At 30.5% G+C, this 24,731-nt stretch overlaps 3 protein-coding genes across 3 annotated transcripts; all 3 read left to right on the forward strand.

Annotated features, from left to right (window-relative positions):
• Positions 1-977: 977 nt before the first annotated feature.
• On the forward strand, positions 978-1,622 carry LOC133681393 (monothiol glutaredoxin-S6-like). The gene has a single exon (XM_062104431.1). The coding sequence runs from the start codon at positions 1,043-1,045 to the stop codon at positions 1,352-1,354; it is 312 nt and encodes a 103-aa protein (XP_061960415.1). The 5' UTR covers positions 978-1,042; the 3' UTR covers positions 1,355-1,622.
• A 5,614-nt stretch (positions 1,623-7,236) lies between these two features.
• Positions 7,237-8,252, forward strand: LOC133681592 (monothiol glutaredoxin-S6-like). Its single transcript, XM_062104678.1, has one exon. It carries the CDS (start codon positions 7,339-7,341, stop codon positions 7,645-7,647), a length of 309 nt encoding a protein of 102 aa, XP_061960662.1. The 5' UTR covers positions 7,237-7,338; the 3' UTR covers positions 7,648-8,252.
• Positions 8,253-15,321: 7,069 nt separating this feature from the next.
• On the forward strand, positions 15,322-15,874 carry LOC133681643 (monothiol glutaredoxin-S6-like). Its single transcript, XM_062104735.1, has one exon. The coding sequence runs from the start codon at positions 15,386-15,388 to the stop codon at positions 15,692-15,694; it is 309 nt and encodes a 102-aa protein (XP_061960719.1). The 5' UTR covers positions 15,322-15,385; the 3' UTR covers positions 15,695-15,874.
• The last annotated feature ends 8,857 nt before the right edge of the window (positions 15,875-24,731 follow it).

Below are 24,731 nucleotides of genomic sequence, written 5' to 3' on the forward strand. Positions count from 1 at the left end.
CTTACGTACGTAGTTTTGTGATCTTTCTATGCGATCTTCAATTAAAGGGTGAATCGCTTTTTGACAAGCATCTTCTATATGCAAATTTCTTCTTTTCGTTGCCCTTCTGTCAGCTTTCGGTTGTCTTGCATTAAAATTGTGCGAATCTTTACATGGAAAAGGATAGGAGCTAACAGTTGGATAAACCCAAGTTCCTTCTCCACCTCAGCTTATGCTCATAAAGAAAACAAGGTAGGAGAAATTCAAAGGTATTGGTATTGGGGTTAATTAAGCCTTTAACGGAATGAAATGGCAAAATGCCTTGAAAGGGTTTCGAAATGCTGAATATTGTATACAAAATCTGTAACGGATGACTGAATGTTTGAGACATCATCAGGTTTAACGAGTTGCAGCATAACAAGATGTTCGAAACACGAGGTTGTCACAGTTAATTAGACATATGTTCAAAAAATGCCGTTTATGGCAAAAGGCATTGGGCCTTTGATTTTTAATACAAGACACTCAAGAAACCACCGAGAAATGACGGTACATCGTCAGGGCCAAATCACTTGGTCAATTAAGTCAGTTAACCATCAGGCCGGGGAAGGTTAGTACACCCCTGTGTAACCCAACTCTTGAAAAGAAAACCCAAAGGTCATATAGATATTAGATTTCTCGGAGAGGTTATTGAGTGATATGATAGGTTAAGGATACAGTACGTAGTTAAATTGACTTGGGAATCTATCATTTTCTTGTTATTGTCACACTGTGCATGTCAATTAATTTTCAGGATAGAAAGTATGATTCTACAGGTCAACCTCAAGTAATCATCAGAGTACATAGGGAATCAAATTGAATACATATTCTTAACATTTTATTCCCTTAATTTCAGCTGATATTCTATCAGGGAAAGAAGAAAAGAATGCAAGCTACCCCCTCCGAATGGCTAGTATAAATAGACCATCCAAGGATGACAAGTTCTTCAAAGCAAAGCCCTCTAATCTCTCACAACAAACTTCACAAGTCATAACATTCACTTTGCCAACTTCTATTCTTCGTAGACATGGATATGGTGAAAAGGTTGGTTGCTGACAGGCCAGTGGTGGTCTTTAGCAGGAGCACTTGTTGCATGAGCCACTCCATTAAGACACTTATATCTAGCTTTGGGGCAAATCCTACAGTTTATGAGCTGGATCAAATACCAAATGGGAAGCAAATTGAAAAGGCATTAGTGCAGCAGCTAGGATGTCAGCCAAGTGTACCAGCTGTTTTCATAGGCCAAGAGTTTGTTGGTGGTGATAAGCAAGTCATGAGCTTACAAGTCAGGAATGAGCTAGCTCCATTGCTCAGGAAGGCGGGAGCTATATGGATTTGATCAAATGGCAGTCATAAGTCAAATTTGCACTTGCTTTAATTCAGTACTGTTTGCTAGTGCTCGCATTTTGATGGGCTTGAATATAGATTATCAAACAAGGCTTTAGATATATATTTTATAGAGTCTCTTGAATACCTACCTGATCGTTTTTCAGCGGTCAGGATTAATTTTTTTTTTTTTTTTTAATTTCTGTTAACCATGTCCTAATCTCCGGTCTGTACTAAATGCTAGTGGATGCTAAATAAAGGAGACTTGTAGCTTAATTACATGATCCATTTGCAACATTGGTTGAGCACATTGGTATTAATTGCCTTTAATTTGCAGAGATTCAGTTGATTGACAATTGGATGATCTCTCAAAATCCAAAATTTTTATGTAACATGTTATTTAGTTTGTGGGTAATAATTAATCAAGATATTCAAATAAATAATTCTCTTCTTCTTAGCTCAAGAAGCATCAAATTAATGATAAATCTTAAGTAACTGTAAAAATAATTTAATTAGGAGACTTCAAAATCTTTCGATGATAAAATCAGTAGCTTAATAAGAAAGAAAATAAATGACTTAAAAAAACCTTAAATTCCAAAAAAAAAATAATGTTAATTCTTGTATTTTAGGGTGGTCAATGCTCTAACATATATAAAAACTATTAAAAAATAAAAAGGTTTTGAGCCTTTTACCTGAATGATTCAGGGAGTATTTATACCTCTAAACCTTGTCCTTTTTAAAAAAATGAATGATTGAAAAGTCCCTTGCTTTTGGTGGCATTAATAGAGAACAAATATCCCTTACATAGTATTAATGAGATGGTAAATGACTTAAAAAAACCTTAAATTCCAAAAAAAAATAATGTTAATTCTTGTATTTTAGGGTGGTTAATGCTCTAACATATATAAAAATTATTAAAAAATAAAAAGGTTTTGAGCCTTTTACCTGAATGATTCAGGGAGTATTTATACCTCTAAACCTTGTCATTTTTAAAGAAATGAATGATTGAAAAGTCCCTTACTTTTGGTGGCATTAATAGAGAACAAATATCCCTTACATAGTATTAATGAGATGGTAAGTGAAGTAAATCCTTTAAAAAACCTTTTATACATCTACAAGTGTAGGGAGATTATTACCTCATATATGAATAATTCATGTAATTGTTCTAGAAGTAAGATTTTTTAGTTTTGGATACTCAAGACCTAAGATATAACCCAACTTAGGTTAAAAGGCATTATATAAATCTAGAATTGGTCAATTTTGATAGGAGATTTTCCTATTGATTGAAAATTTTTTGTTTTTATTTTTCAAGTGAAGTAAAACTTTTTAAAGATATAATTGGATTGTAGGCCATTTGCTTTCATATATTCTTTGAAATTGACCCACCACCAGCTTAGAATCACTGTGAACTTTCAAAGGATATGCATTTAGAGCTTTTGCTAGACACAACCTAGGTAGAAAAGCTTTATATAATTTTCACATTTTTTGTAGCTAGGAATTCAAAGCAAACCTATATTTAAAGACTTGCTCTTCTAGACTAATAAACAATATTCCAACTCCACTTCCATTGATATTGAAAGATCCATAAACATAAAAGTTCCAAGCGAAGGGCTTGTTGTGGTTGTTTAATTGGCACATCAGGTGTAATAGAAGCTATAATTGAAGATTGCAGTTCAAATATATCCCTTGAATTCTTAAAAGTACACTTATCAACAAAATCTAGAGGTGATTATTTTCAGTTTAGTTTTTATAAAAAGAAATTAAATTAATTTTTTAAAAAAACTGAAACTAGTTCAAACTGGTCAATTTTGGTTTAGTTCGATTTGGTTTTTTAGAATAAAAACCAGTTCAAACCAGTTTGACTCGATTTTTTCAGTTTGGCTCGATTTTTTTCACGATTTGGTTTTTTTTATTTTTTTATTCACCCCTAAGAAAATCTATTAAGGTTTTACCATTTATGGTTGGTCAAATTTTGTATTGAAGTCAAAATTCTTTTCGTATAATGTCCCATTTCCCTAGTCATCAAAACATTTCTAACTTGGGGAGGATCTATCTCAAGGGTTGGTTTGAGAGTGGGTATTTTTTAATAATTATTTATTTTGTTTTTAAGCTTTTTATATTAGATTTTTTTTATTTTATCTCTTAATATTTTATTGGCAATAACCTAACTTTTTCATATATATATATATATATATATATATATATATATATATACACACTTCTTTAAAAAATTTCATAACCTAAACATTTTTTTCTTGTTAAAAAAAAGTTTAATCTAGCTCACAGTAAGACGCAAGCTACCAACTAGACTTCTTTATTATCTAGGCCTCTATCTGTGTTATAGTGTTCTATCTATAATATTTTTCTTCAGTGGTAGAAAAAGGATGTTATGTTCATCAATATTAGCGATCAAAATCAAAATATATGAAAATAGTGATGTGCAGCTGCATAGTTCGCAAAGATATATATAGATAAATTAATGACAACTTGGAAAAGGAAACAAGCTCTTGGATATATACTCTCCTGACCATAAAACAACTTGGAAAAGTAAATTATTATGTTTTACTTATTTTTTTTAATTTCACACTTGATATTATTGTTTTTTTAATGGATTTAGTGGTTTTTTTTTGTTTTTTTATTGGTTTATTTTAATTTTATGATCTAAATTACAAATTTAATAGGTTAATTCAAATTGATTTAATTCTTATTACTTGGATCGTAGGTTTATTATGCTATCTGGAGTCTATCAATAATATTGTTCTTCATCGATAGAAAAAGGATGTTATGCTCGTCAAGATTGACTATCAAAATCAAAATGTATGTATACAGTGATGTGCAGCTGCGTCGCTCATTCACAGACATAAATATAGATAAATGACAAATAGAAAAACGATACAAGCTCTTGGATATATATTTTCTGTCGAATAATTATATTAATCTAAAAAAATTAAACTATTAAATAAAATTTTGAAATAAAATTTATATTATTCTTTAACATATTTTTTTAAATAAAAACTCTTTAAACTTGAAAATGACACAGGCTTACATTACATTGGATTTAATTTTTATTAAATAAATAAAGATGATGAAATTCAAAATTATAGCCGCTTGGTCATCAAAATTTTAATAGTATATCAAAAAATTATTTCAACTAAATAATTTAAACTAATAAATAAAATTTTATAACATGATTTATATTATCTTTTTACACTATTTTAACCTTCTATCGATAAAACAACTAGGAACATGGAAAAGCAAACCATGTGATAAAATAAAATAAAAGTAAGATGCCTGTATCCAACTGAAGAATATCATGAGATTGAAATTCATCGTGCTGTCATGAGTAGTCTTGTTAACTGGAGATTTAGGGCATAATTAATTTATATATCGATAAGAAACTGATCCTGTCATATAATTTGATGTGACTTCATACGGAAATCTTGATGTGACTTTCATATATTTTGTTGTACTTGCATGATTGCATATATATACATTAATGAAACGTGAAAGTATGGTTTTAAATTTTTCGTCATTATCGTCTAGAAATTAAAGCATTAATGGAGGTAGCTCACAAAAAAGAAATGAGGAAATGAAATTTCCGACAAGTTGGATATTTTTGCTGATATGATATCTCAAGAATCTTAATCTATATCTGTGATGCCAGGAACCGTCCTCGCTCGCGTTCAGCCTTTTCTCATATTCCATTTCTAGACAATCCTACTCTACTTGACTCACCAAAGTTGACATTCTTGGTTGGCTTCTTAAGCAGCTGTACTTATCCTCTCTGTCATTTTCCTGTTAATAGCATGGCATCAAAGCGTGATTAATGATGACTGCTACGATCAGCTCTAATAATTCAATCTATAATTCTCCATTTTCTTAGACTTGTTAATAACGAAGACTGCAGGTTCTGTAATTACATTTACAAAGCATACGTCGCATATATGTTAAGAGAATAAGACGGAGCATCATGATCATGCTTAATTTGTACATTGAACAGATGGAAAAGAGTTATGAACATGAATATATTAGTAGCTGGGTTGAAGGCAAAACATATTCAAGTGGCCCTGCAAGCTAATCTAAGCCTTTGGCTTTATCTCATGATCAAGCCAGTTATGCAAGCGGATGATCCTCCGTACTTTCTGTCTATTTTTCTTTCCAGGAAGCAGATATAGCTTGTGTGACCTAGATAAATAGATATTTTGGATGTTAACACAAGGAAAATTGGAAGAGGGGCTGCATCACACTAATGATTCAAAGTTGTGTAAGCCCAAAAGAAAAGGTGACGAGGATGGAACTGTATTTGCAAATAGAGTTGTTCATGCTTGAATTCTCAAGGTATTTTCACATGGGGAATATCTTTCCATCATCAGTTTGTCCATGAATTTTAAAATTTTAAACACAATATTAACTGACATCAGTACATCTAAAAGAAAGTAATTCTATTGGACCCCATTTTTTTAGAAGTTCAATTGATGAAATAAAATAAGAATCAATCTATGTGTAAACTTAAATCGCAGAGCATGTAAGGAATTAGAAACGTTGACAAGAGAGTGAATTGATAATAAGTGAGAGCAGAGTGCTTTTTTTTTTTTTTTGATTATCATGGGTGGTGTCCGGGCAGCTTGCATTTTTAATTGCTAAAGCTGTTGCTTTGAAGTGAAGGAAATATTCTTGTTTTTGTAGCCTATCTACCTGGATTCCGAATTTTAAACAAAGTAAGGCAAAGCTACCGCTCAATATACTGGGGAAACCCCCATTAGCATTTTATTTATTTATTTACGTGTGGTATCCGGGTCAGCTTACGCACACCACGACTATTCCCCACGGCCCGCTGGACATCCTGCAAGCCCAGGAGCAGGTAAGGCACCGCGGGGGTGACAGGCGTACACATAGAGGGTCGAACTCGGGACGGGGACGGAACAAGTCACACGAATTGACCACAGCAGTTAAACCCTCATGTGTTTGGTACACACGAGAGCTCGAACCAGGGCACTCAGGCAGGGCAAAGCCTGCCAAGGCCACTGAGCTATAAGCCTCGTGTGTAGAGCATGGACCGGAAAAGAAAAGGTCATTTCCCACTCAGAAGAGCATGAGGGCAATGATATAGTAATTTGTTAGCATTAACCTTTTGTTTTCTGATTGCTGATCAGAATGTCTTAGCAGGTAGGTAGTATATCATTCCAGGTTCTGCAATGTGTAGAGATTGATAGTGTGGTGGCTCCACTGGGTGCCTTGTTCTCCTTCTAGTACATATCAACAAATACGTGGTTTTTGTTACATAACCCTGCTGCTAAGGGAAGAGTACAGAGTTAAGTCTTTCTAAAAGCATCATTTTTATCAAGCTTTCGGTTTTCTTCAAATTGCACTTGTGCGAATCTTGCTATAGAGGAAAGTGTCTTATTCAAGTGGATAAACCCAACCCATCCTCCACCTCAGCATGCAGATGCTCAAAATTAGATAGAACTGAAGCTCTTCGATTTTTCAAGGGGAACACTAAGAAGAAAAAAATCTTTATTATCAAAATTACTGCCTTGAATAACCAACCCAAAAACTTTTATATCTTGAACGTTTAATTACTAATATTGTAATGCAAGCAAGTTATGTTTGTACAGTGTATTAATTGGACAGGTTGAATCAAGAAGCGGGTCATGTAAGTCCTGTTATTGGAGCAGGAAACCACATTTTTCTCGTATGCAAATTGCTATTAGGAAGGAAGCTAGGGAGGTCTTAATCAAGTAAATCCTAAATTAGGCAACTGGGGAATCTAATGGCACATCTTCTTAACAGTTTTTCGTCAAACCCTCATTTTCTATCCCTCTGTGGAGTTCAACCATTTAAATGGACAGTATAAATAGCCTCCATCTCCATAGGTATTCAAGCTCCTCATAACAAAGCCTTTTAGAGTCTCAACTATCTACATCAACATACACCCGTCTCAAGCCTTTAAAGTCTCTCAACAACCACTTCAAACTCTTTGAAACCTTTGTTGTGACAATGGATGTAGTGAATGTAATGATTCAAGAAAAGCCAGTGGTGATTTTCAGCAAGAGTTCTTGCTGCATGAGCCACTCCATCGAGTCGCTTATGCGTGGATTTGGAGCAAATCCAACGATTTATCAGCTAGACCAAGTTCCAAATGGACAACAAATTGAAAGGGAACTAGTAAAGATGGGGTTTCGACAGAGTGTACCTGCTGTGTTCATAGGCCAACAGCTGATTGGTAACGAAAGGCAGGTGATGAGCCTCCACATCCAGAACCAACTAGTCCCGTTGCTTATTCAAGCAGGTGCAATATGGATTTAGAATAAGTAGTTTCTCTCTACGCAATAGGACACGGATCCATGTCACGCCGCAGAATATTTAGATAAGCTACTAGTACTGTTTCTTTTTTGTTTGCTGTTTTCCCCATTAAGACAAAATGATAGTTGGCACTGCTCAGAACCTCTTTATGTTTTAAATTTTTCCTGACAATGTTTCAGAACTTCCACGCATCTACGCTGTACCTAATAAGGATGCACTGCTTTTGTTTCTTTCTACGGGCTCAAAATCAAGCACAAACATTTTGTATCGAGGATATTAACCAATGCTATATATTGAACTTCATTTACAGGTACATACTGCTATGAATGGGACAACTTTATTTACTGGTAGAACTTTATTTCTACCACATTATGTTGGAAATATGGAGTCATGGTGTTTGTGGTCCCTTGCTCTCCATATGAAGTAGATGTCAGAGACATGAGCCTACGTTAAATTGCTGGAAAGTTCCTCTTTTGCAGATGTTGCTTAACCTGATGAAATTTAGTCACCTAGAACCTTAATCCATCCCGTACACCCACATACATGTGGGATTGAAGTAGGATGTTTAACAGATGAATACATGGACCTGTTTGACAGATTGAAGTTCAAGTGAAAGGATAAATGGGTATTGTAGACTATTTAAATTAATTTTGTTGGCTAGTGACCGTCAATGATCTTTGAATAAAATTTTCAGAACTTAATTTTCTCCCTACAACTTTGATGTTTCGCTTGGAGACATTTTTTTAGAATTAACTTTGTTTATATAAAAATATATTTATTATATTAATAAAGATATTTTTTTATCTTTAATATTTATTGATATTTGATTTATTTATTCTAGAATAAAGATAGTACTTGAGACAAATACTTTACAAATAAATTTATAAAGTTGTTATAATTATGTTCGTATGCATATTAATTTATATTAATTAAGTTATCCTTAAATATTAATTAAGTTGTAAAAAGAGGTAAAATAGAAAGAAAAAAATATAAGTCGCCACCTAGTTTTATAATAATTAAAAACCCTAATTAGTCATCAAAAGTTCTAGATAATGGGCTAGTTATATATATAATAAGAAGATAGACATCACTCTACATATCTTATCTAAGATAAACAATATTTTTGTTTGTTTTCAATGATAAATATATTTTAATATGATTTGCACAAATTGATATGTATTTTATTCAAAATATTGTCATACCCACGTAACAAAGTCCAAAGAATAGAGCCTGAAATTGAGCCTTATCATCCTAGGTCATTTGGTGGACCGTATTAATTGGTCCTATTATCTATTAATTAACATCTAAAAAATAGGGTATGTTGTAAGATCATTCCATCTTGGGTCTTTTAACAGATAAAAGAATCATTTAATATAAAGTTGAGATATTCATGATCATGGTCAACTGACTAAATAATGTACAAATAACAAGGTAGATCAATCCATCCTAGATTATTTAGAATAGGCACACCTATATATGAGACTTATTATGGTTTGAAAAAAATCATATTATCTATTTAGTAGCATCCAAAGAACAAGGTCTGATATTGGACCATTCCATTAATAAATGATAAGATTATCGAATTGAATTTGTGAAATTGTGTAATGGAATGATTATGTAGAGACTGAATTAATTAATACTCTAGAGATCATGTATTAATTGATACTATTATTCAGTTATTGACATCTAAATAACAAGACCCGATATTGGATCATATCATCCTAGGTCGATTAATAATTAATATAAAAAATTAATTCATCGATGTAATATTAATTGATCCTATTACCCGATAATTGACATCTCGAAAACAGGGCTTAGTATAAGATATTCCATCTTGGATCAATTAACAATTAATATGAACAATTAATACAATGAAAATTTTATTATTATATTTTTCTTTATTAATAAACATCAAGAAGAAAATGCCTAAATTAAGTTGGACCATACCATCTTGGGTTGATTAATTATTTTTGTATTTTTTTTATATATGCATATTTCTTCATCATCATCATTTTGTCAACAATATATCCATACTATTCTTACTTCAACATTTTTTTTAAAAAATCACATAACCACCTCATATTACAACTTTTCAAAAATTTATCTCATCCACCCAACCAACAAACAAAATCAAAATTAATAAAACCATATTCATTAACATTAAAAACAAGATCAAATCAAATATTCAAAAAATTTAATAAGCCCCTAACAAAATAATTTCAATCATTCAAAATAAGTTCTCATAATATTCATGTCCAATTCAATATTCATAAAAATTATCTCAAATCACAACACACATTAATTCAGGTCAATAATGTCCAAACAATCCAAAAATTATGCACAATAATAAGCATTTTATCCCAAATTTCACAATATTGTAGCAATATATAAAAAAATGATTTGATTTTATGGATTGACCTTCTGAGATGTTTGGCATGTCCGAGATCTATTGAAGTCAAAGTCAAATGATTGCTGGAACAGTCACAACACGTGTACCCACGCACCTCCACCATTGTTGGTGCATGACTTCATACGCCACCACTGCTGGAGGAGAGTGAGTTGGTGGATCCAAGTCTCCTCTATCTTTTCTTCACTCCTGGACTAATAGTGCTTCTTCATGCTCTCAAAGGAAAGAGACCGAGACACATCAAGCTTTGGCTTTCTCTCTCTTCTTCTTTCTCTATTTCAGCTCTCTCTACTGTAATTTTTCTTCCTATATAATTCTTCTCTCTATAGGTTACAGATGTTGTTGTCATCATGAGAGGGAGATTCTATCATAATGTTGGTGTTAGTGTTGGTTGTGGAAGGAGTTATTAGCATTGGTGGAGAAATCAATGATTATCGTTAATAAGGAGAGCAAACGATGTTATATCCATGGTAGAGGAAAGAAAAACACAATGGAGGCAGGTGATTTTGTTTGGTTTGAAATGAATGAGTTATGGTCGTTAGTGAGCATAGATGAGGATGTTGATGCAGTTGGTGTTTGGAGGTCACAGTGGTAGTGGTTGTGTTGTTGTCGTCATCTATGACTGATATTGGGAACAAAGTTGGAGATGGGCGGACGACGTGGTGTTATTGTCTCTCTTCCACCACTAGTGACTGGTGGCTGGTGGCTTGCTTTTTTGTTTGGCTTTTTTAAAGAGAGAGGGTTGTGAAGGCCACAATTTTATTTATTTATTTATTATTGCTTTCGTGCTTTGAATTTTTTTTTTAATGAGTGTTTTTATGTGTGTGTGTGTGTGTGTGTGTGTGTGTGTGTGTGTGTGTGTGTAGGAAAGGATGAGAGAAAGTGTTTTTTTATGTAGGGTCTCTTTTTTGTTGGAATATTATATTATGTGAAGGGTGTAGGTGTGTATGTCTATTTACACTACGATGATTCAACCCTTCCACCTTTTCTATCATTTTTCCTAATTTTTGTAAAGAGTTCTTCCACATTCCTGATTCTTCTAAAGAGTTCTTCTACCTTTCAAATTTTTAAAATTCCTTTTTATAAGATAACTTTGATCCCCCCCCTCACCCCTCTCCTTTTCACTTTGCACTTATTATTTATAAACTAACTAGTCCTTATTACTTTTGCAATTATATTTTACTCACTGAAAAAACTCTTTTTGTTAGATTGATTTTCTCTTATTTTTTTTCTATTGAGTTTTTTATTTTAAAAAAAATATCAATACAAAAACAATATGTGAAATGGTAAAAATTTATGAAATGACCAGAAATTGGCCAAATCACATTGAAAACATAATTTTCAAGAATTTTGGTATTTTTTGTATTATTTCTAGTTTTTTAAAAAATATGTTGAAAAAAAGGGTCGAAATGAGTGATGACATATAACATGAAATATATGAAGATATTTTAGTGATCAAGAGATAATTCATCACCCTAGATAAATTAGAGAAAATATTTTATTTGTTCTTAAATAGTATTGATTGTGTAATCCTTGAGTAATGTGAAATGAGATTTGGAAAGAGTTTCAAATCTTATTCAAATAATCAATGACTATGGTGTGGAGAACAAACATAACTTGACATAGCATATACATTTCATGATATAATGTCAAATCACATATGATTTTCCTAATATTTAATAATTATGACATGTTGTTAGGTGGTACATTTTATTTTCAAATATAAATCAATTAATTATTGAATTGTTAATAAATTAAAATATTTAATTTATTTAATCATATTTTATTTAAGATTATAATTTTTATTTGAACCAACTTATTAGAAACATAATGAGTTACACACATTAAAAATCATTGGTTAGAAATTAAAATGTGATGATTGATCAAGTGTAACTTGATTGTAAATAAGTTTTTGGAGATTGAGAACTATAATATAATTAATACAAGGAATTATAATTCTAGACTATAAAAATCAATTAAAGACTTGAATAAATAAATTTATAAAATTATCCTGAAATAATATATGTGATATTTTTCAAGGGGCTCGGTATTATAAATAAAATGTTTTCATTATTTTTATTTTTATTTTTTTGTAGAAGCTTTGTAACATACAAATGATATAGAAACACCTGGAAAAAGAAACTAGCAATCAAAAGTATAGTGATCTCTCTATCCTAAAAGGGTTGAAAAGCGTAGTGATCCCTCTATCCTAAAAGCATTTTTGTAATATATATGCTGAAAACATTGGATTGGAAAAGAAATTTATACCCTTTGATAAGTAGTTAAGGATATAAATAATTGAGGGACATTTTGGGTCTTTTCATATATTTTTGATAAATATAAATAGGAAGTTAATAAAAAACAGAGAGGATCAATTTTCTAGAGAGAACCCTAAGAGAAGAAGAAAGGAAGAAGGAAAAATAAGGAAAGAGGAGGAAGAAGAGGAAACGAGAAGCGAAAGTTAGAGATAAGGGTTTATAAGGTAAGATATTGATGTTTTTATACTTGATTATGTTGGTTAAGTTTGATTTTAAGATTTGGATGATTTAAGATGTTTAATTAATGTTTTAGGGTGTTATGTCGGCTTATATCATTTGATATGAGGATCGAAGTTAAGAGTGAATTTTTTGTGAGAATTCTTACTTTTTTTTTTTTAGTTGGTATGTCTTGCTTGTTTCTACGAGACTTTTCATTTAGTTTTGATTTGATGTCCTAGAATGCTTTACTATTAAATTATTTTCTTTTAAGTTTGAGTTTTTACTTTGTAGTAAGCATTATGAATTATTATTTGATATAATTGGTTTTGCAGAGTGTTTTTGAAAGTATATGAAATGCTATGAGATCACTCAATCCATAAACGACTTTAAACTGTCCAACCAAATCTTTGAAATTCCAAAAAATATTTAAATTATTGTTTTCACGGCATCTACGGATTTCAAAAAAAAGAAACCAACAAACAAAACATATTATGCCACTGTACGGTACACGCGATCAATGTCTGGAATCAACCTCAAAGTGCGTTTTTTTCTTTTTCTCATATTCCACCTCCAGAAGATCACCAAAGTTGGCATTAAACGCATCCTCTGTGTAATCCTGCCCTAGGTAGCATAAGCACCATTAAACTGACATCACACATGATGAAGTGATGAGCCATACATAATCAGCACACCTAATTCCTGGAATTTATCTACACGTATTGTGAATTCAAAGCAGATGAAGAAACAGTAGAAAGGAAATCAAAGAATATATGCGGCGTTTAAAACAATAGTGACATCTGGGATAGGACTTGGAAGTAAAAGTTGCCTTGACATGTCTCTGTGACAAGTGCTGCTAATGGAGCAAGGACCATAGCAATTCTTGCAATCCCGAAATAGCTACAAAAAACATTAGAGGGTCCATTTGACTCGGTAGTCAGGATTATTTTTTTTGTGGTTTCTTCAGTGTGTAGAAATTGATATTGCGGTGGCTCCACTGGGTATCTTCTTAATTCTCCTTCTAGTAGATAGGAATTCTTCAGTTTGTAGTCAGGATTATTCTCCAGTGCTTTTAAGAGCAGATTGTCTTCAAGAAAGTATCATTTCTCTTTCACTTGCGATATACAGATACTGTTGCTATAGAGGAAATTAAGTGTCCTGTATATCCAAGAGATAAACCCAATTATTCTTTACCCACCTCAGTATATGCTCAAAATTGACGGAACAGAACTCTAGGATTTCGAAACATGTGAAACTAAAAACTTATTTTGGATTTCTTCCTGATCTCCAAGAAAAAAATAAAAATGCTATCACAATTCTTGAAAAAATAATGTTAAGTATTCAAGAAAAACTTCTGAAATACACGCATAAGCAGCAGCAACTAGATTAGTAAGAGCCATCACTGGATCGAATCCAAAGGCTTAAAGTTTTTTCCTTTCAGCTTTTTAGATTCTTGAAAACAAAAGCTTACCACTAGGTTAAATTAAGAGGGTTTGAACTTTTGTTGGGTTTGCTTTCTTGTGAGTGTCCATTTCGTCCTTCCCCCTTTTAGTGTTGGCCATTTCACATAAAAAGAAATCATGTTATTAGATTATCAGTTCAATCTGTAAACTACTGGTCGAACGCAAGGTGATTGTGTGTGTGTGTGTGTGAAATAAAACGAAAAATGGTGAAGTGGTAAAAGTAAAATTTTAAAAGATGGAAGGTATATATCAAAGTACTCTAACCCGAAAGCTACCATTTTTTTCCTTTTATTTTGCTTGAACACGAGTTAATACTTGACCTTAATAGTCGAATCAATTGAATTTAACCTCCATGGTTTAACTAAGTTTTATTAAGTTTATAGATCTTGTCTTTAATATTAATCCAGATGGATTAGATGGTCAATTATTGAATTTTCAATTTAATTTAATTTTATTATCTAATTTGAATTTAATAACATTATCAAAATAGTACTTAACCACACAAGCATTATGATCATTCACTTATAATTTATTTGGAAAATTTTATAGTGTTAAAGTTATAAATTGTAATACTTACTCAATTTGAGATATATAAAAACAAGAAAAAAAAAACACATGATCTCATAAAAAATAATAAAAATGTTTTTACTTATACAAAAATAGTATTAAACCGCTTAGATATTAATTATGACCATTTACTTATATTTTATTAAAACAATATTTATAGTACTCAAAGTTATAACTAGCAATATTTAATATGAGAAAGATATATATAAGAAGAGAGAAAATTACATCTAGTCCCACCAAAACTAATAAAAATATTTTCACATACTCAAAAAAAAAATCTCTCTTATTTTCTTAATTCTCTATTTTTATTTTATTTATCTTTTAATATTAAGTAAGTATTGATAGTTACAACTTGAGTTTCGTGTCATAAAATGTATATTCTTGTTCTTACCACCTCTTCCTTTTCTACAAGCGGCATTTTTACACTCCAACAAGTTTTCGCTGTTATGCCCAAAACTTTTATATCTTGAAAAAGTACTGAGGAGTTTGATTAGCATAGTTAATGAAAGCAATAGATGTTTGTACAGCATATTAGACAGGTTGGATCAAGAAATGCGTCGTGCAAGTCCTCGTCATTAGCACAGAAAAGCACATTTTTCTCGTCTGCAAATTGCAGTTGATGTGGGGAATCTAATTACACAGATTCTGAACAGTTTTCCGTCAGCCACTATATTCTATCCTGCAGGAACCAAAAACTCTAAATCTACATTATAAATAACCTCCAAAGTTATTCAAACTCCTTATAGCAAAGCCTTTCAGACTCAACAATCTTCATTAAATACTCACGTCTCACGCCCACTTCAAACTAGCTCTTTGAACCCTTTGTGACAATGGATGTGGTGAATGCAATGATTCAAGAAAAGCCGGTGGTGATTTTTAGCAAGAGTTCTTGCTGCATGAGCCACTCCATCGAATCATTAATACGTGGTTTTGGAGCAAATCCAACAATTTATCAGCTAGACCAACTTCCAAATGGACATCAAATTGAAAGGGCACTCGTGCAGCTGGGATTTCGACAGAGCGTACCTGTTGTGTTCATAGGCCAAAAGCTGGTTGGTAATGAAAGGCAGGTGATGAGCCTCCACGTCAAGAACCAGCTAGTCCCATTGCTTATACAAGCAGGTGCTATTTGGATTTAGAGTAATTAAGTTATTTCTCCCTGGCAGAGGACATGGATCAATGTCATGCGGCTGATAAGCTACTAGTATTTTTATTTTATTTTCCTTTTCTTTGTTCCAAGCAGCAGAAAATGATAAGAGCAATCGCTCAGAACCTCTTAATGCTACTAGTTATCCTGATAGGATAACTCTTTTTGCAAATTACTAAGTTCATCCACGCATCTATGCTGTCCTTGATAAAGATGTTCTGCTTTTATTTCTTTCTAAGGTGTCAAAATCAAGCATTTCGGTGCACCCACCCGTGTGATATGTATGTGAGATAGAGAGCATGAGCAGTGTGTATTGAGGGGCTGAGAAGACTTGCAAAAACATTTCCCAACCTTGTTTTTAGTAAATGAGAAATCTCGATATCAAAAAAGCAACTTACGCTAACCTAGCTAGAAAACAGCTAAAAAGCATAAGCAAGGTCAGTACAAAACAAACATTCAAAACTGTTTCATTAAAAAAAATCCCAGATGCATTTGACACAAGTTTTGTGTACAGAGTACTTAACTATGCCTCGTAAACAAGCTTAATTCTATACAATTTGTATTGAAGAGATTGCAGCAGAGACCACCATGCTCCTAGTGAGAGAGCAAGTAAAAAGCATGTGGCCATGGCTCAAGATCATGATGTCTACTTTTGGTTGTTAATGGCTAGCTGGAACCATGTCTTGTAAAATGCATTGATCCTCAAAGTAGCTTTCACGAATCCACCATTTAATTAACCATCAAGGCTAAAATCCCAGCTTATATATTTTGCTGATATAGCGAGAACCATATATATCTGCGATGTCAGGAACCGTCCTCAAGTTTTGCTTTTACTAATATTCCATTTCTAGAGGATGCTAGATGAATTTTTAAGGAGAAATATTCACAATATTATCCCTAATATATTATATTATTATTAATTGAGTTCCAAACTACTTCATCATATCAATTTCGTCCCAAATGTAATCAATATGATCAAATAATATAACTCCTCTATTCCATTTGATGTTAGTAACAATAATTTGTATGTGCACTTCAAGCGCTTTAATTCATCCACTGCGTGAAATAAGCTCTAACTTATTAACACAAAATCTCATTAAATTCCTCCATTTCTCCTATTATACAAGCAGAACAAAATTTATTGAGAATGGATGCTAGGATTGTTCTTTAGGACATAATTTAGCACCTTTGATGGAAGTACTAATTAACAGGGGATAGGTGAAGGGGTGGCATTGTTTAACGTCCAAGGTTTAAAGTTAAAATGGATAAAATCAAAAGTTTTGGGATCCAATTGATAATAAGGTAATACTTTAGGGGTTATATTGAGGTTCTCCAATGCTTAACCAGCTATACTTGATCAGCTGTTGTCATTTTCCAGTCTATGTAGTCATTTATTTCAAATACAATGTACGTTTTAAAATGGTTGCACCTAAAATACAAATATTTATATAGTTGGTTGTCCAAATTCGAATTTGTACAGATGATTTTCTTTTCAAACACGGGTTGATTCTAGCAAAGCAATTCTTGCATCTATTTTGTGCAGTAGAGCTGGATATTCCGGATTATTTGTTGTTCTATTGTTCTAGTACTCGATAATTATGAGCAAATTTCTTATAATAATGAAGAGGGTGGTGCATCCCTTAGACTCTAGAATTTTTTTATTTTTAAGTAGTTTATTTTAATAAAAGGTACATTTCATATTTGGGTTTGGAACCTCCTTTCATTTGACATATCTTAGAGTATTTAGCTCATAAAAAATAATTTGATTTTTTAATAAGGTGCAGTCAGATTGGGATTTCAATTTCTTTGTTATCTTGCATAAACTATTGATTTGGCTAAAGTGTCGTGAATCTAATTTTAGCTATACTAATAACATTCTTATTTGTAGTGTCAATGATTTTCGAATGTGAACATTTACAAATCATAGTTTGGTTGTTCTTTTCTTTTATGTTTTTTTTTTTTTTTGTGTAATACGCTCATTTTATTATCCTATAAACTATCTCTGCACCATATATCAAGAAACATTAGTCTGTATTCCTTAAGGAATGGCCGTTTCCCGTTTAAGTTGAATGAATGATGACTGGAAGGAGCTTTATTAATTTAACCTAAAATTGTCCAGTTTTTAAAATCTTAGACGAATATATTAACAATGATGACTGCAGGGTTCTATAGTTATATTTACACATGCATAGAGCTCACATAATACATCTGTAGTTAAGTAAAACTTGCTGTGCTTGCTTGCATGATCAAGTAAATAAGACAAAGTATCATGATCATGACTTGAAAATTCAACAGAACTTACTGTCTATATATATATATATATATAAAGTAAATTCTCGTGATCAAGCCAGTTATGCAAGCATATAATCCGTGCTTAATTACTGTCAGGTTTTCTTTCCAGGACACTGGTAGCCAGTATATATCAGATTCCTCCTAGAAATTACCTTTTGACATGGTGAAATCATAACAGCTAAAGAAAGCTATACTTAACCCCACTTCTTGGAAGTTTTATTTTCATGATGGAAATGAAATGAGCAGGGAGACGAGTTTTTTCTTATTAATTTGCTGCTATTGCTTTGAACCAGATTTTCATGTTCTGCGTGCCATGTCTCTGTAGGCTATCAGCTTTTAAAACAAAGGAAAGGAAAGCTAATACCCAAGAGTGCGTAAAGGTATTCCCGCTTTTTTCCTTCTGCTTATCACAAATAATAATTAAGAAAGAAATTAGTGCGCAATTAATGGTACCCCCAACGGAATCTCTTAATTAATAATTATCAAGTGGCATCTAAGACTGGACTGGAAAGTGAAAATCACTTCCTATAAAAAATAGCATGAGGGAAATGATAAAATATAGTAATTAATCAGCACTAGCCTAAGTTTTCTGATTCCTTGTAAGAATGTCTTTGTGGTATATCTTTTCCAGGTTTTGCAATGTGTAGAAATTGATAATGTGGTGCCTACACAGGTTATCTTCTTCTCCTTCTAGAATATACTAGTTACATGACCCGCGCGATGCCGCGGGTTAATTTTTTTACATAAAAATATTAAAAAAAATCAAGATTTAAAAGTATTAGGTTTTTTTACAAAATTATATCCAAGAGTCTTAGGTTTGACTGCAATGCCTAACCCAAGAGTAATATTTATAATGACATTAAACTTGAAAGACTCAAGTTTAAGTAGGTCTGGTTGTAATACCAAACCCAATAGTCTTGGATATGGATCTGACTGTAAGGTTGTGTCATAAAAGTGTGATACTTAAATAAATTAATTAAAAAGAAAAAAATAAAGAAAAAAACCAACATGAAGAAAAAAAATAATGAAGAAAAAGAAAAAAATCTGAATTAAGTGAGTTAACCTGTCAAACCTGAGATCCGTGTCATGAAAGTCTGATAACTAAATAGAAAAAAATTTAATATCAACAAACTAAATAAAAAAAGTTAATTAAAAAGAAAAAAAAAAGAAGGCATCAACCTTTTCACCATGGACTGTACTGTGCAGTTCACAGTAAAAGGCATAAAAAGAAAAAAAAAACTAAAGGCATCAGTCTTTTCACCGTGAAAAAAAAAATTTGACGGGTTAACCCATAATTAACTGGGTTAACTTGTCTAGCTCGGGATATGTTTCATGAAAGTCTAATAATTAAATAGAAAGAAATTTAATATTAACAAACTAAACTAAATGAAAAAAATTAATTAAAACTAAAAAAAGCAAAAAAAAAAAAATTTCGGGTTAACTCGTCAAACCAGGTTAACCCGTCAAACTCGAAATCTGTGTCATAAAAGTTTGATAACTAAATAAAATTTTTTTACCATTAACAAACTAAATTAAACCAAAAAAAATTTAAAAGGAAAGAAAACAAAGAAAAAGCAAAAAAAAAATCTATAAAGGCATAAAAAGCAAAAAAACAAAAAAAAAACAATATATATATATATATACAATAATTATAATTATAATAATAATTAGTATTATATATAATTATTATTATTATTATATATAAGTATAATTGAAAGGCGTGGGGAAGCTACAGTGTTTTCCCCACGCTTTTTAGTATATTGTTAATATACTAGGCTGGTCCGTATTATTTTTTCAGTAAAATATTTAGACATCATAAGTGTATTTAAAAAAACAAGAAAGAAATTTAATAACTCGGGTTATAATCCTGACCAAATAAATAAGCTGGCTTTATTTGAATCATATGGAGAGAAAAAAAGATCACGATAACATGAAATAAAAAAAAAAAAACCCTTTATCCAATAACAAAAGGATAATGTTGTTTAATTTTTAGTCAATTAAATATGAAAAGATGAAATATGATATAAAAAAAAATGGTGTGAGTCAACCCAAGCCAGCACGGTAGACATGTAATCTGAACATTAAAGGGCGAGCTTGTTCGAATTAACCTGACAAACTTGCTTCTTAAGTCATGAAATCGGAATAATCACTACAACATTTAACAGTTTTACCAATGGAATTTTTCCATCAGTGTAAGACACATATTCCATCGGTAATTAATTTACTAACGAAATCACTGACGGAAATGCTTCGTCAGTGAATCTTTCATCGGTAATTTTTTGTCCGTCGGTAAATCCGTTAGTAATAAAAGAATATTATTATCGACAGATTTACTGACGAAACAAACACATAAAAAAAATTACCCGCTTCATTTCGTCTGTATATCCCTCGAAAAATACCATCGGTAATTCCGACGGTAATTATTTAAAAACATTTTTAAAAATCTATTTTATAAAATAATTAAATTAACATAAATCAACACTCTATAATATATACTCAAAATGATTGGAAAAAAAAGAATAAGAAAATCAACTCAAAAAAATTTGCAACAAAAAAATAAATTCAACTAAAAAAATTCATATGAAAAAAATGAAGTTGCAATTGCTAAATTTTAAAAATCCTATAAATAAATCAACTAAAAATTGATCTCATATGAAAAAAAAATCTCACAACAACATTTATACAATTATTAAGAACAAAAACAATTAAAAATAAAATAAAAAACAAATATAGTTAAAAAAATCATGAAAAAAAAGAAAAAAAAATATTACCTTAATGTAGTTGCAAGTGAAGCTAAGGAGAGAAAAAAAATTCCGTTAAGCATATCAATTAAAAAAAAACTAAGAGGACAAAACAAAGAAAGAATAAGAAGACATACTTGAGCATGAAAGAGAAGAGAAGGAGATGAGGAGAGGAGAGGAGAGAAAGAAATATATATTGATGTTTTTTACATATAGTAAAGAAGAAGAAGTAGTAATAGTAGTAATAGAAGAAGAAGAAATAAGTCTGTCTCTTGTGAAATAAAAGGATTCAGGCTTTTTATTGGTGCGTGTTAGTGAAGGTTTTACCGACGGATAATTAAATATTAATATTTTTTAATTATTTTGTCGGTAATTCTGTGTGTAATATTTAATTTAAATTTTCAATTTCATAAAAAGTTTTCAGAAACCGCCAACAATCCCAATGATTTTTCAATCCGTCGGTGATTCCATCTATAATATTTAAATGAAAATTTTGAATTAATTGAATTTTTTCAGAAAACCGCCAAATAACACCGACGACATTTCAATCCATTGGTGATTTTGTCCGTAAAGGACAACAATTAACAGGGCAATTGGAAAGTGAACAATTTTGGAGCTCTCTGGAAAATTCTGTCGGTGATTCTCTTTGTAATTGACATAATGAACAATATTCACAGTTTACCAACGAATTTACCGATGGAATAAATTTCGTCGGTAATTTTGTTGGTAAAAATGACACGTCATCGTTTTTTTTGCTTTGTTTTAATTTTTTTGTCCCACTGTAATTCCCTCAGTATATACTGAGAGAATATTTCCGTCGGTAAAATCCCTCGAAAATATACTGATAGAAATATTTCTTCGGTATTTCCGTTTGTATTTATCAATTTTTTGGTAGTGAATTCGATAGAAAATGAAATTGAAAAAAATCACAAAGCCATTTTTTTATTAAAAAAATGTCAAATGACAAAATCAAAAAAGAAAATAAGACAAAAAAAAAGATTTCAACCCCTATTACTTTTCAAACTCGTGACCTAGGTCATCAGACTGAAAGCACTATACATGAAAAAAAATCATGAAGCTCAATCCCTATAAAACGAAACGTTGAAGGAAGAAATCGATAAAAAAAAACCAATATAAAAAATACAAATTAAAAGAATCAGGGTTAAAATTGAAATAAAAAATAAATTAAAGGGCAACAACCAAAAATATCCTCGAGCTATAATCCATTTTTAAAAAAAAAAAAGTAATAAAAACATAATCTTAACACCTCTTATTAACAATTTGACACAAATCGATCGTGGTGGTGGTTGAAATCATTACCAACAACAACTTTCTCTCCACACCAGAATCTAGCGACCCCCTCTCTCTCCTCCACCAAAAAATAGATTGAAAAAAATAAATAAATAAAGTTTGGTATCAAAATTAATTTTTTAAAAATTAGAGGAACCAGTCACCTAATTGCTAAAAAAATGAGGGACTAAAATAAACTTTACAAACAAATTTCAATACCACTATCTATTTTACATGCTATTTTCATGTCAATCTTTTTCTTTCAGTTCAACTCCCCCTCCCTAAAAGAACATGCCACTAGGTTATAATTTTAATTTAAAAGGCTCAAATGTCAAAAAAAAATAAAAAAATAACTATTAAATCAATAGTGACAATGAATCTGGATAAACAATAATGTATTGGAAAACTTCTTTATCTTTTGGTTTATACAAGATGCATGTCTACATGTTGTCGCTAGTTATGAAACAAATATGCTTGATAGTATTATAATTACAAACCAGTGTTAGATAAGTAATAGAAACTAAAGGTGTGATGGAGCCAATATTCTATAACGGAAAAAAAAATTGTGTTGGTGATCAAAAACTTAGAGATTGAATAGAATAATTTGTAGCAATCCATAGTATTTTGTGAGGAAAGATACAGTATTTTCCCCCACATGATTTAGCCTTTTGCTACATGATTTAGCTTTTATATTAATAAAAAAAATTACAAGGCAAAATTCTTTACCAGCTTTATATTAAAAAAAATTGACAAAAATATTTTTGGGAAAAAAATCTATGAGGGGAAACACTGTAGCAATCCACTGTTTTGTGAGGAAAGCTACATTACTTTCCCTATATGATTTAGTTTTATTGTACAAAGATAATTTTGGAAAAAATTATAGTAAAAAAACAAAAAAAAACAAGTGGGGAAACACTGTAGCAATCCACATTGTTTTGTGAGAAAAGCCACAACTGTAATTGTCATCCAGCTCAATATTAAAAAAATAAAATCGACAAACAAATTTGAAAAAAAAAATATGACAAAAACAAAACTGTGTGGGGAAACACTGTAGCAATTCAAAGTATTTTAAAGAAAAAAATTACAAAACTAAACTTTTAACCAGCTCAATATTAAAAAACTAAAATCAACAAAGACAATTTTGGAAAAAAAAACACCAAAACCCAAAAAGAAGGGAAAAAACCAAAAACAGGGAAAAAAAAGGAAAGCAATGTAGCAATCTATAGTAAAATGTGAGAAAAGCTACAAAAAATCATAAAAAAAAAAACCTATATGGGGAAACACTGTAGCAATTCACAGTATTTTAAAGAAAAAAATTACAAAGCTAAATTTTTAACCAGCTCAATATTAAAAAATTGATAAATTAAAAAAATATAATCGACAAATATAATTTTGGAAACAAATACAAAAAAAGGAAAAAACAAAAAAAAGCATTGTAGCAATCCACAGTGTTTTAAAAAAGATTACAAAGTTAAATTCTCAACCAGCTCAATATTAAAAAAATAAAATCAACAAACAATTTTGAAAAAAAATTATAACAAAAAAACTATGTGAGGAAACACTGTAGCAATTCACAATGTTTTAAAAAAAAATTACAAAGCTAAATTTTTAACCAGCTCAATATTAAAAAAATAAAATCGACAAAGATAATTTAAAAAAAAAACAAAAAACCATAAAAAAAAAAGGAAAAAAAAAAGAAAGTATTGTAGCAATCTACAGTAAAATATGAGGAAAGTTACAAAAAAATTATAACAAAAAAATATATATGGGGAATTACTCTAGCAATTCATAGTGTTTTTAAAAAAATTATAAAGCTAAATTTTTAACCAGATTAATATTAAAAAAATAAAATCAACAAAGATAATTTAAAAAAAATAAAAAATCCATTAAAAAAAATAAAAAAAAAAATATTGTAACAATCTACAGTAAAATGTGAAGAAAGCTATAATTTTTTCCTTACATGTTTTAGATATATTATAATAATTATTATTATAATATAATGAATAGTTACGTAGTTTTTGTTACGTAACCATGATATTAAGGTCAGATTAACTTTCTAAAAGCATTATTTCTTTCGAGCTTTCGATTTTCTTCATGAAAACACAACTTGCTCCCCAAAAAGTGTACGTGGATAAACTCAATTCTTTATCCACCTCGATAGATGCTCAAAATAGATAGAACCGTAGCTCTATGATTTTGAAATAAGTTGAGTGATGAGGTACCAAATATTTAAGTAATAAAAATAAAATTTATGTGTTGAATAATCAATTAATTTTTTTTGGCTTCTACAATCTAATATATTCTTTTTAGTTAAAGTGGTTAATAGTTTGTATGTGATGTTTGATATGTTAATATAACTGGTAATTATAAAAAGTTTTTTTTTTGTAGATTTGATGATTTTTGAATGTTTGAGTAAGTATTTTTTAAAAAAGAAAAGATAAATGATGTTTAAAAAAAATAAATTTTGAAACTAAATATATATGTTAAAAATATTGAGAATGAAAAAATTGTGAACTTGAAACTTAAAAGATTCATTGAATATTTATAGTCAACGAGTCTTATCTTTTAATGAAGAGGAAGATTTGAAGAGTTATTTCATTCTTATAATATTTTAAGTTGTATTTTATTTAAAATAATATATATTAAATAAGTATAAAATATTAAAAGATTAATATGAAGATCCTAATAAATTACCGAGTAGGAATT

This window comes from Populus nigra, chromosome 2 (genome assembly GCF_951802175.1).
Source record: "Populus nigra chromosome 2, ddPopNigr1.1, whole genome shotgun sequence".
Lineage (NCBI taxonomy): Eukaryota > Viridiplantae > Streptophyta > Magnoliopsida > Malpighiales > Salicaceae > Populus > Populus nigra.

Coding starts and splice junctions, on each gene's coding strand:
- LOC133681592 (XM_062104678.1), top strand. CDS start 7,339: ATGGATGTAGTGAATGTAATGATTCAAGAAAAGCCAGTGGTGATTTTC.
- LOC133681393 (XM_062104431.1), top strand. CDS start 1,043: ATGGATATGGTGAAAAGGTTGGTTGCTGACAGGCCAGTGGTGGTCTTT.
- LOC133681643 (XM_062104735.1), top strand. CDS start 15,386: ATGGATGTGGTGAATGCAATGATTCAAGAAAAGCCGGTGGTGATTTTT.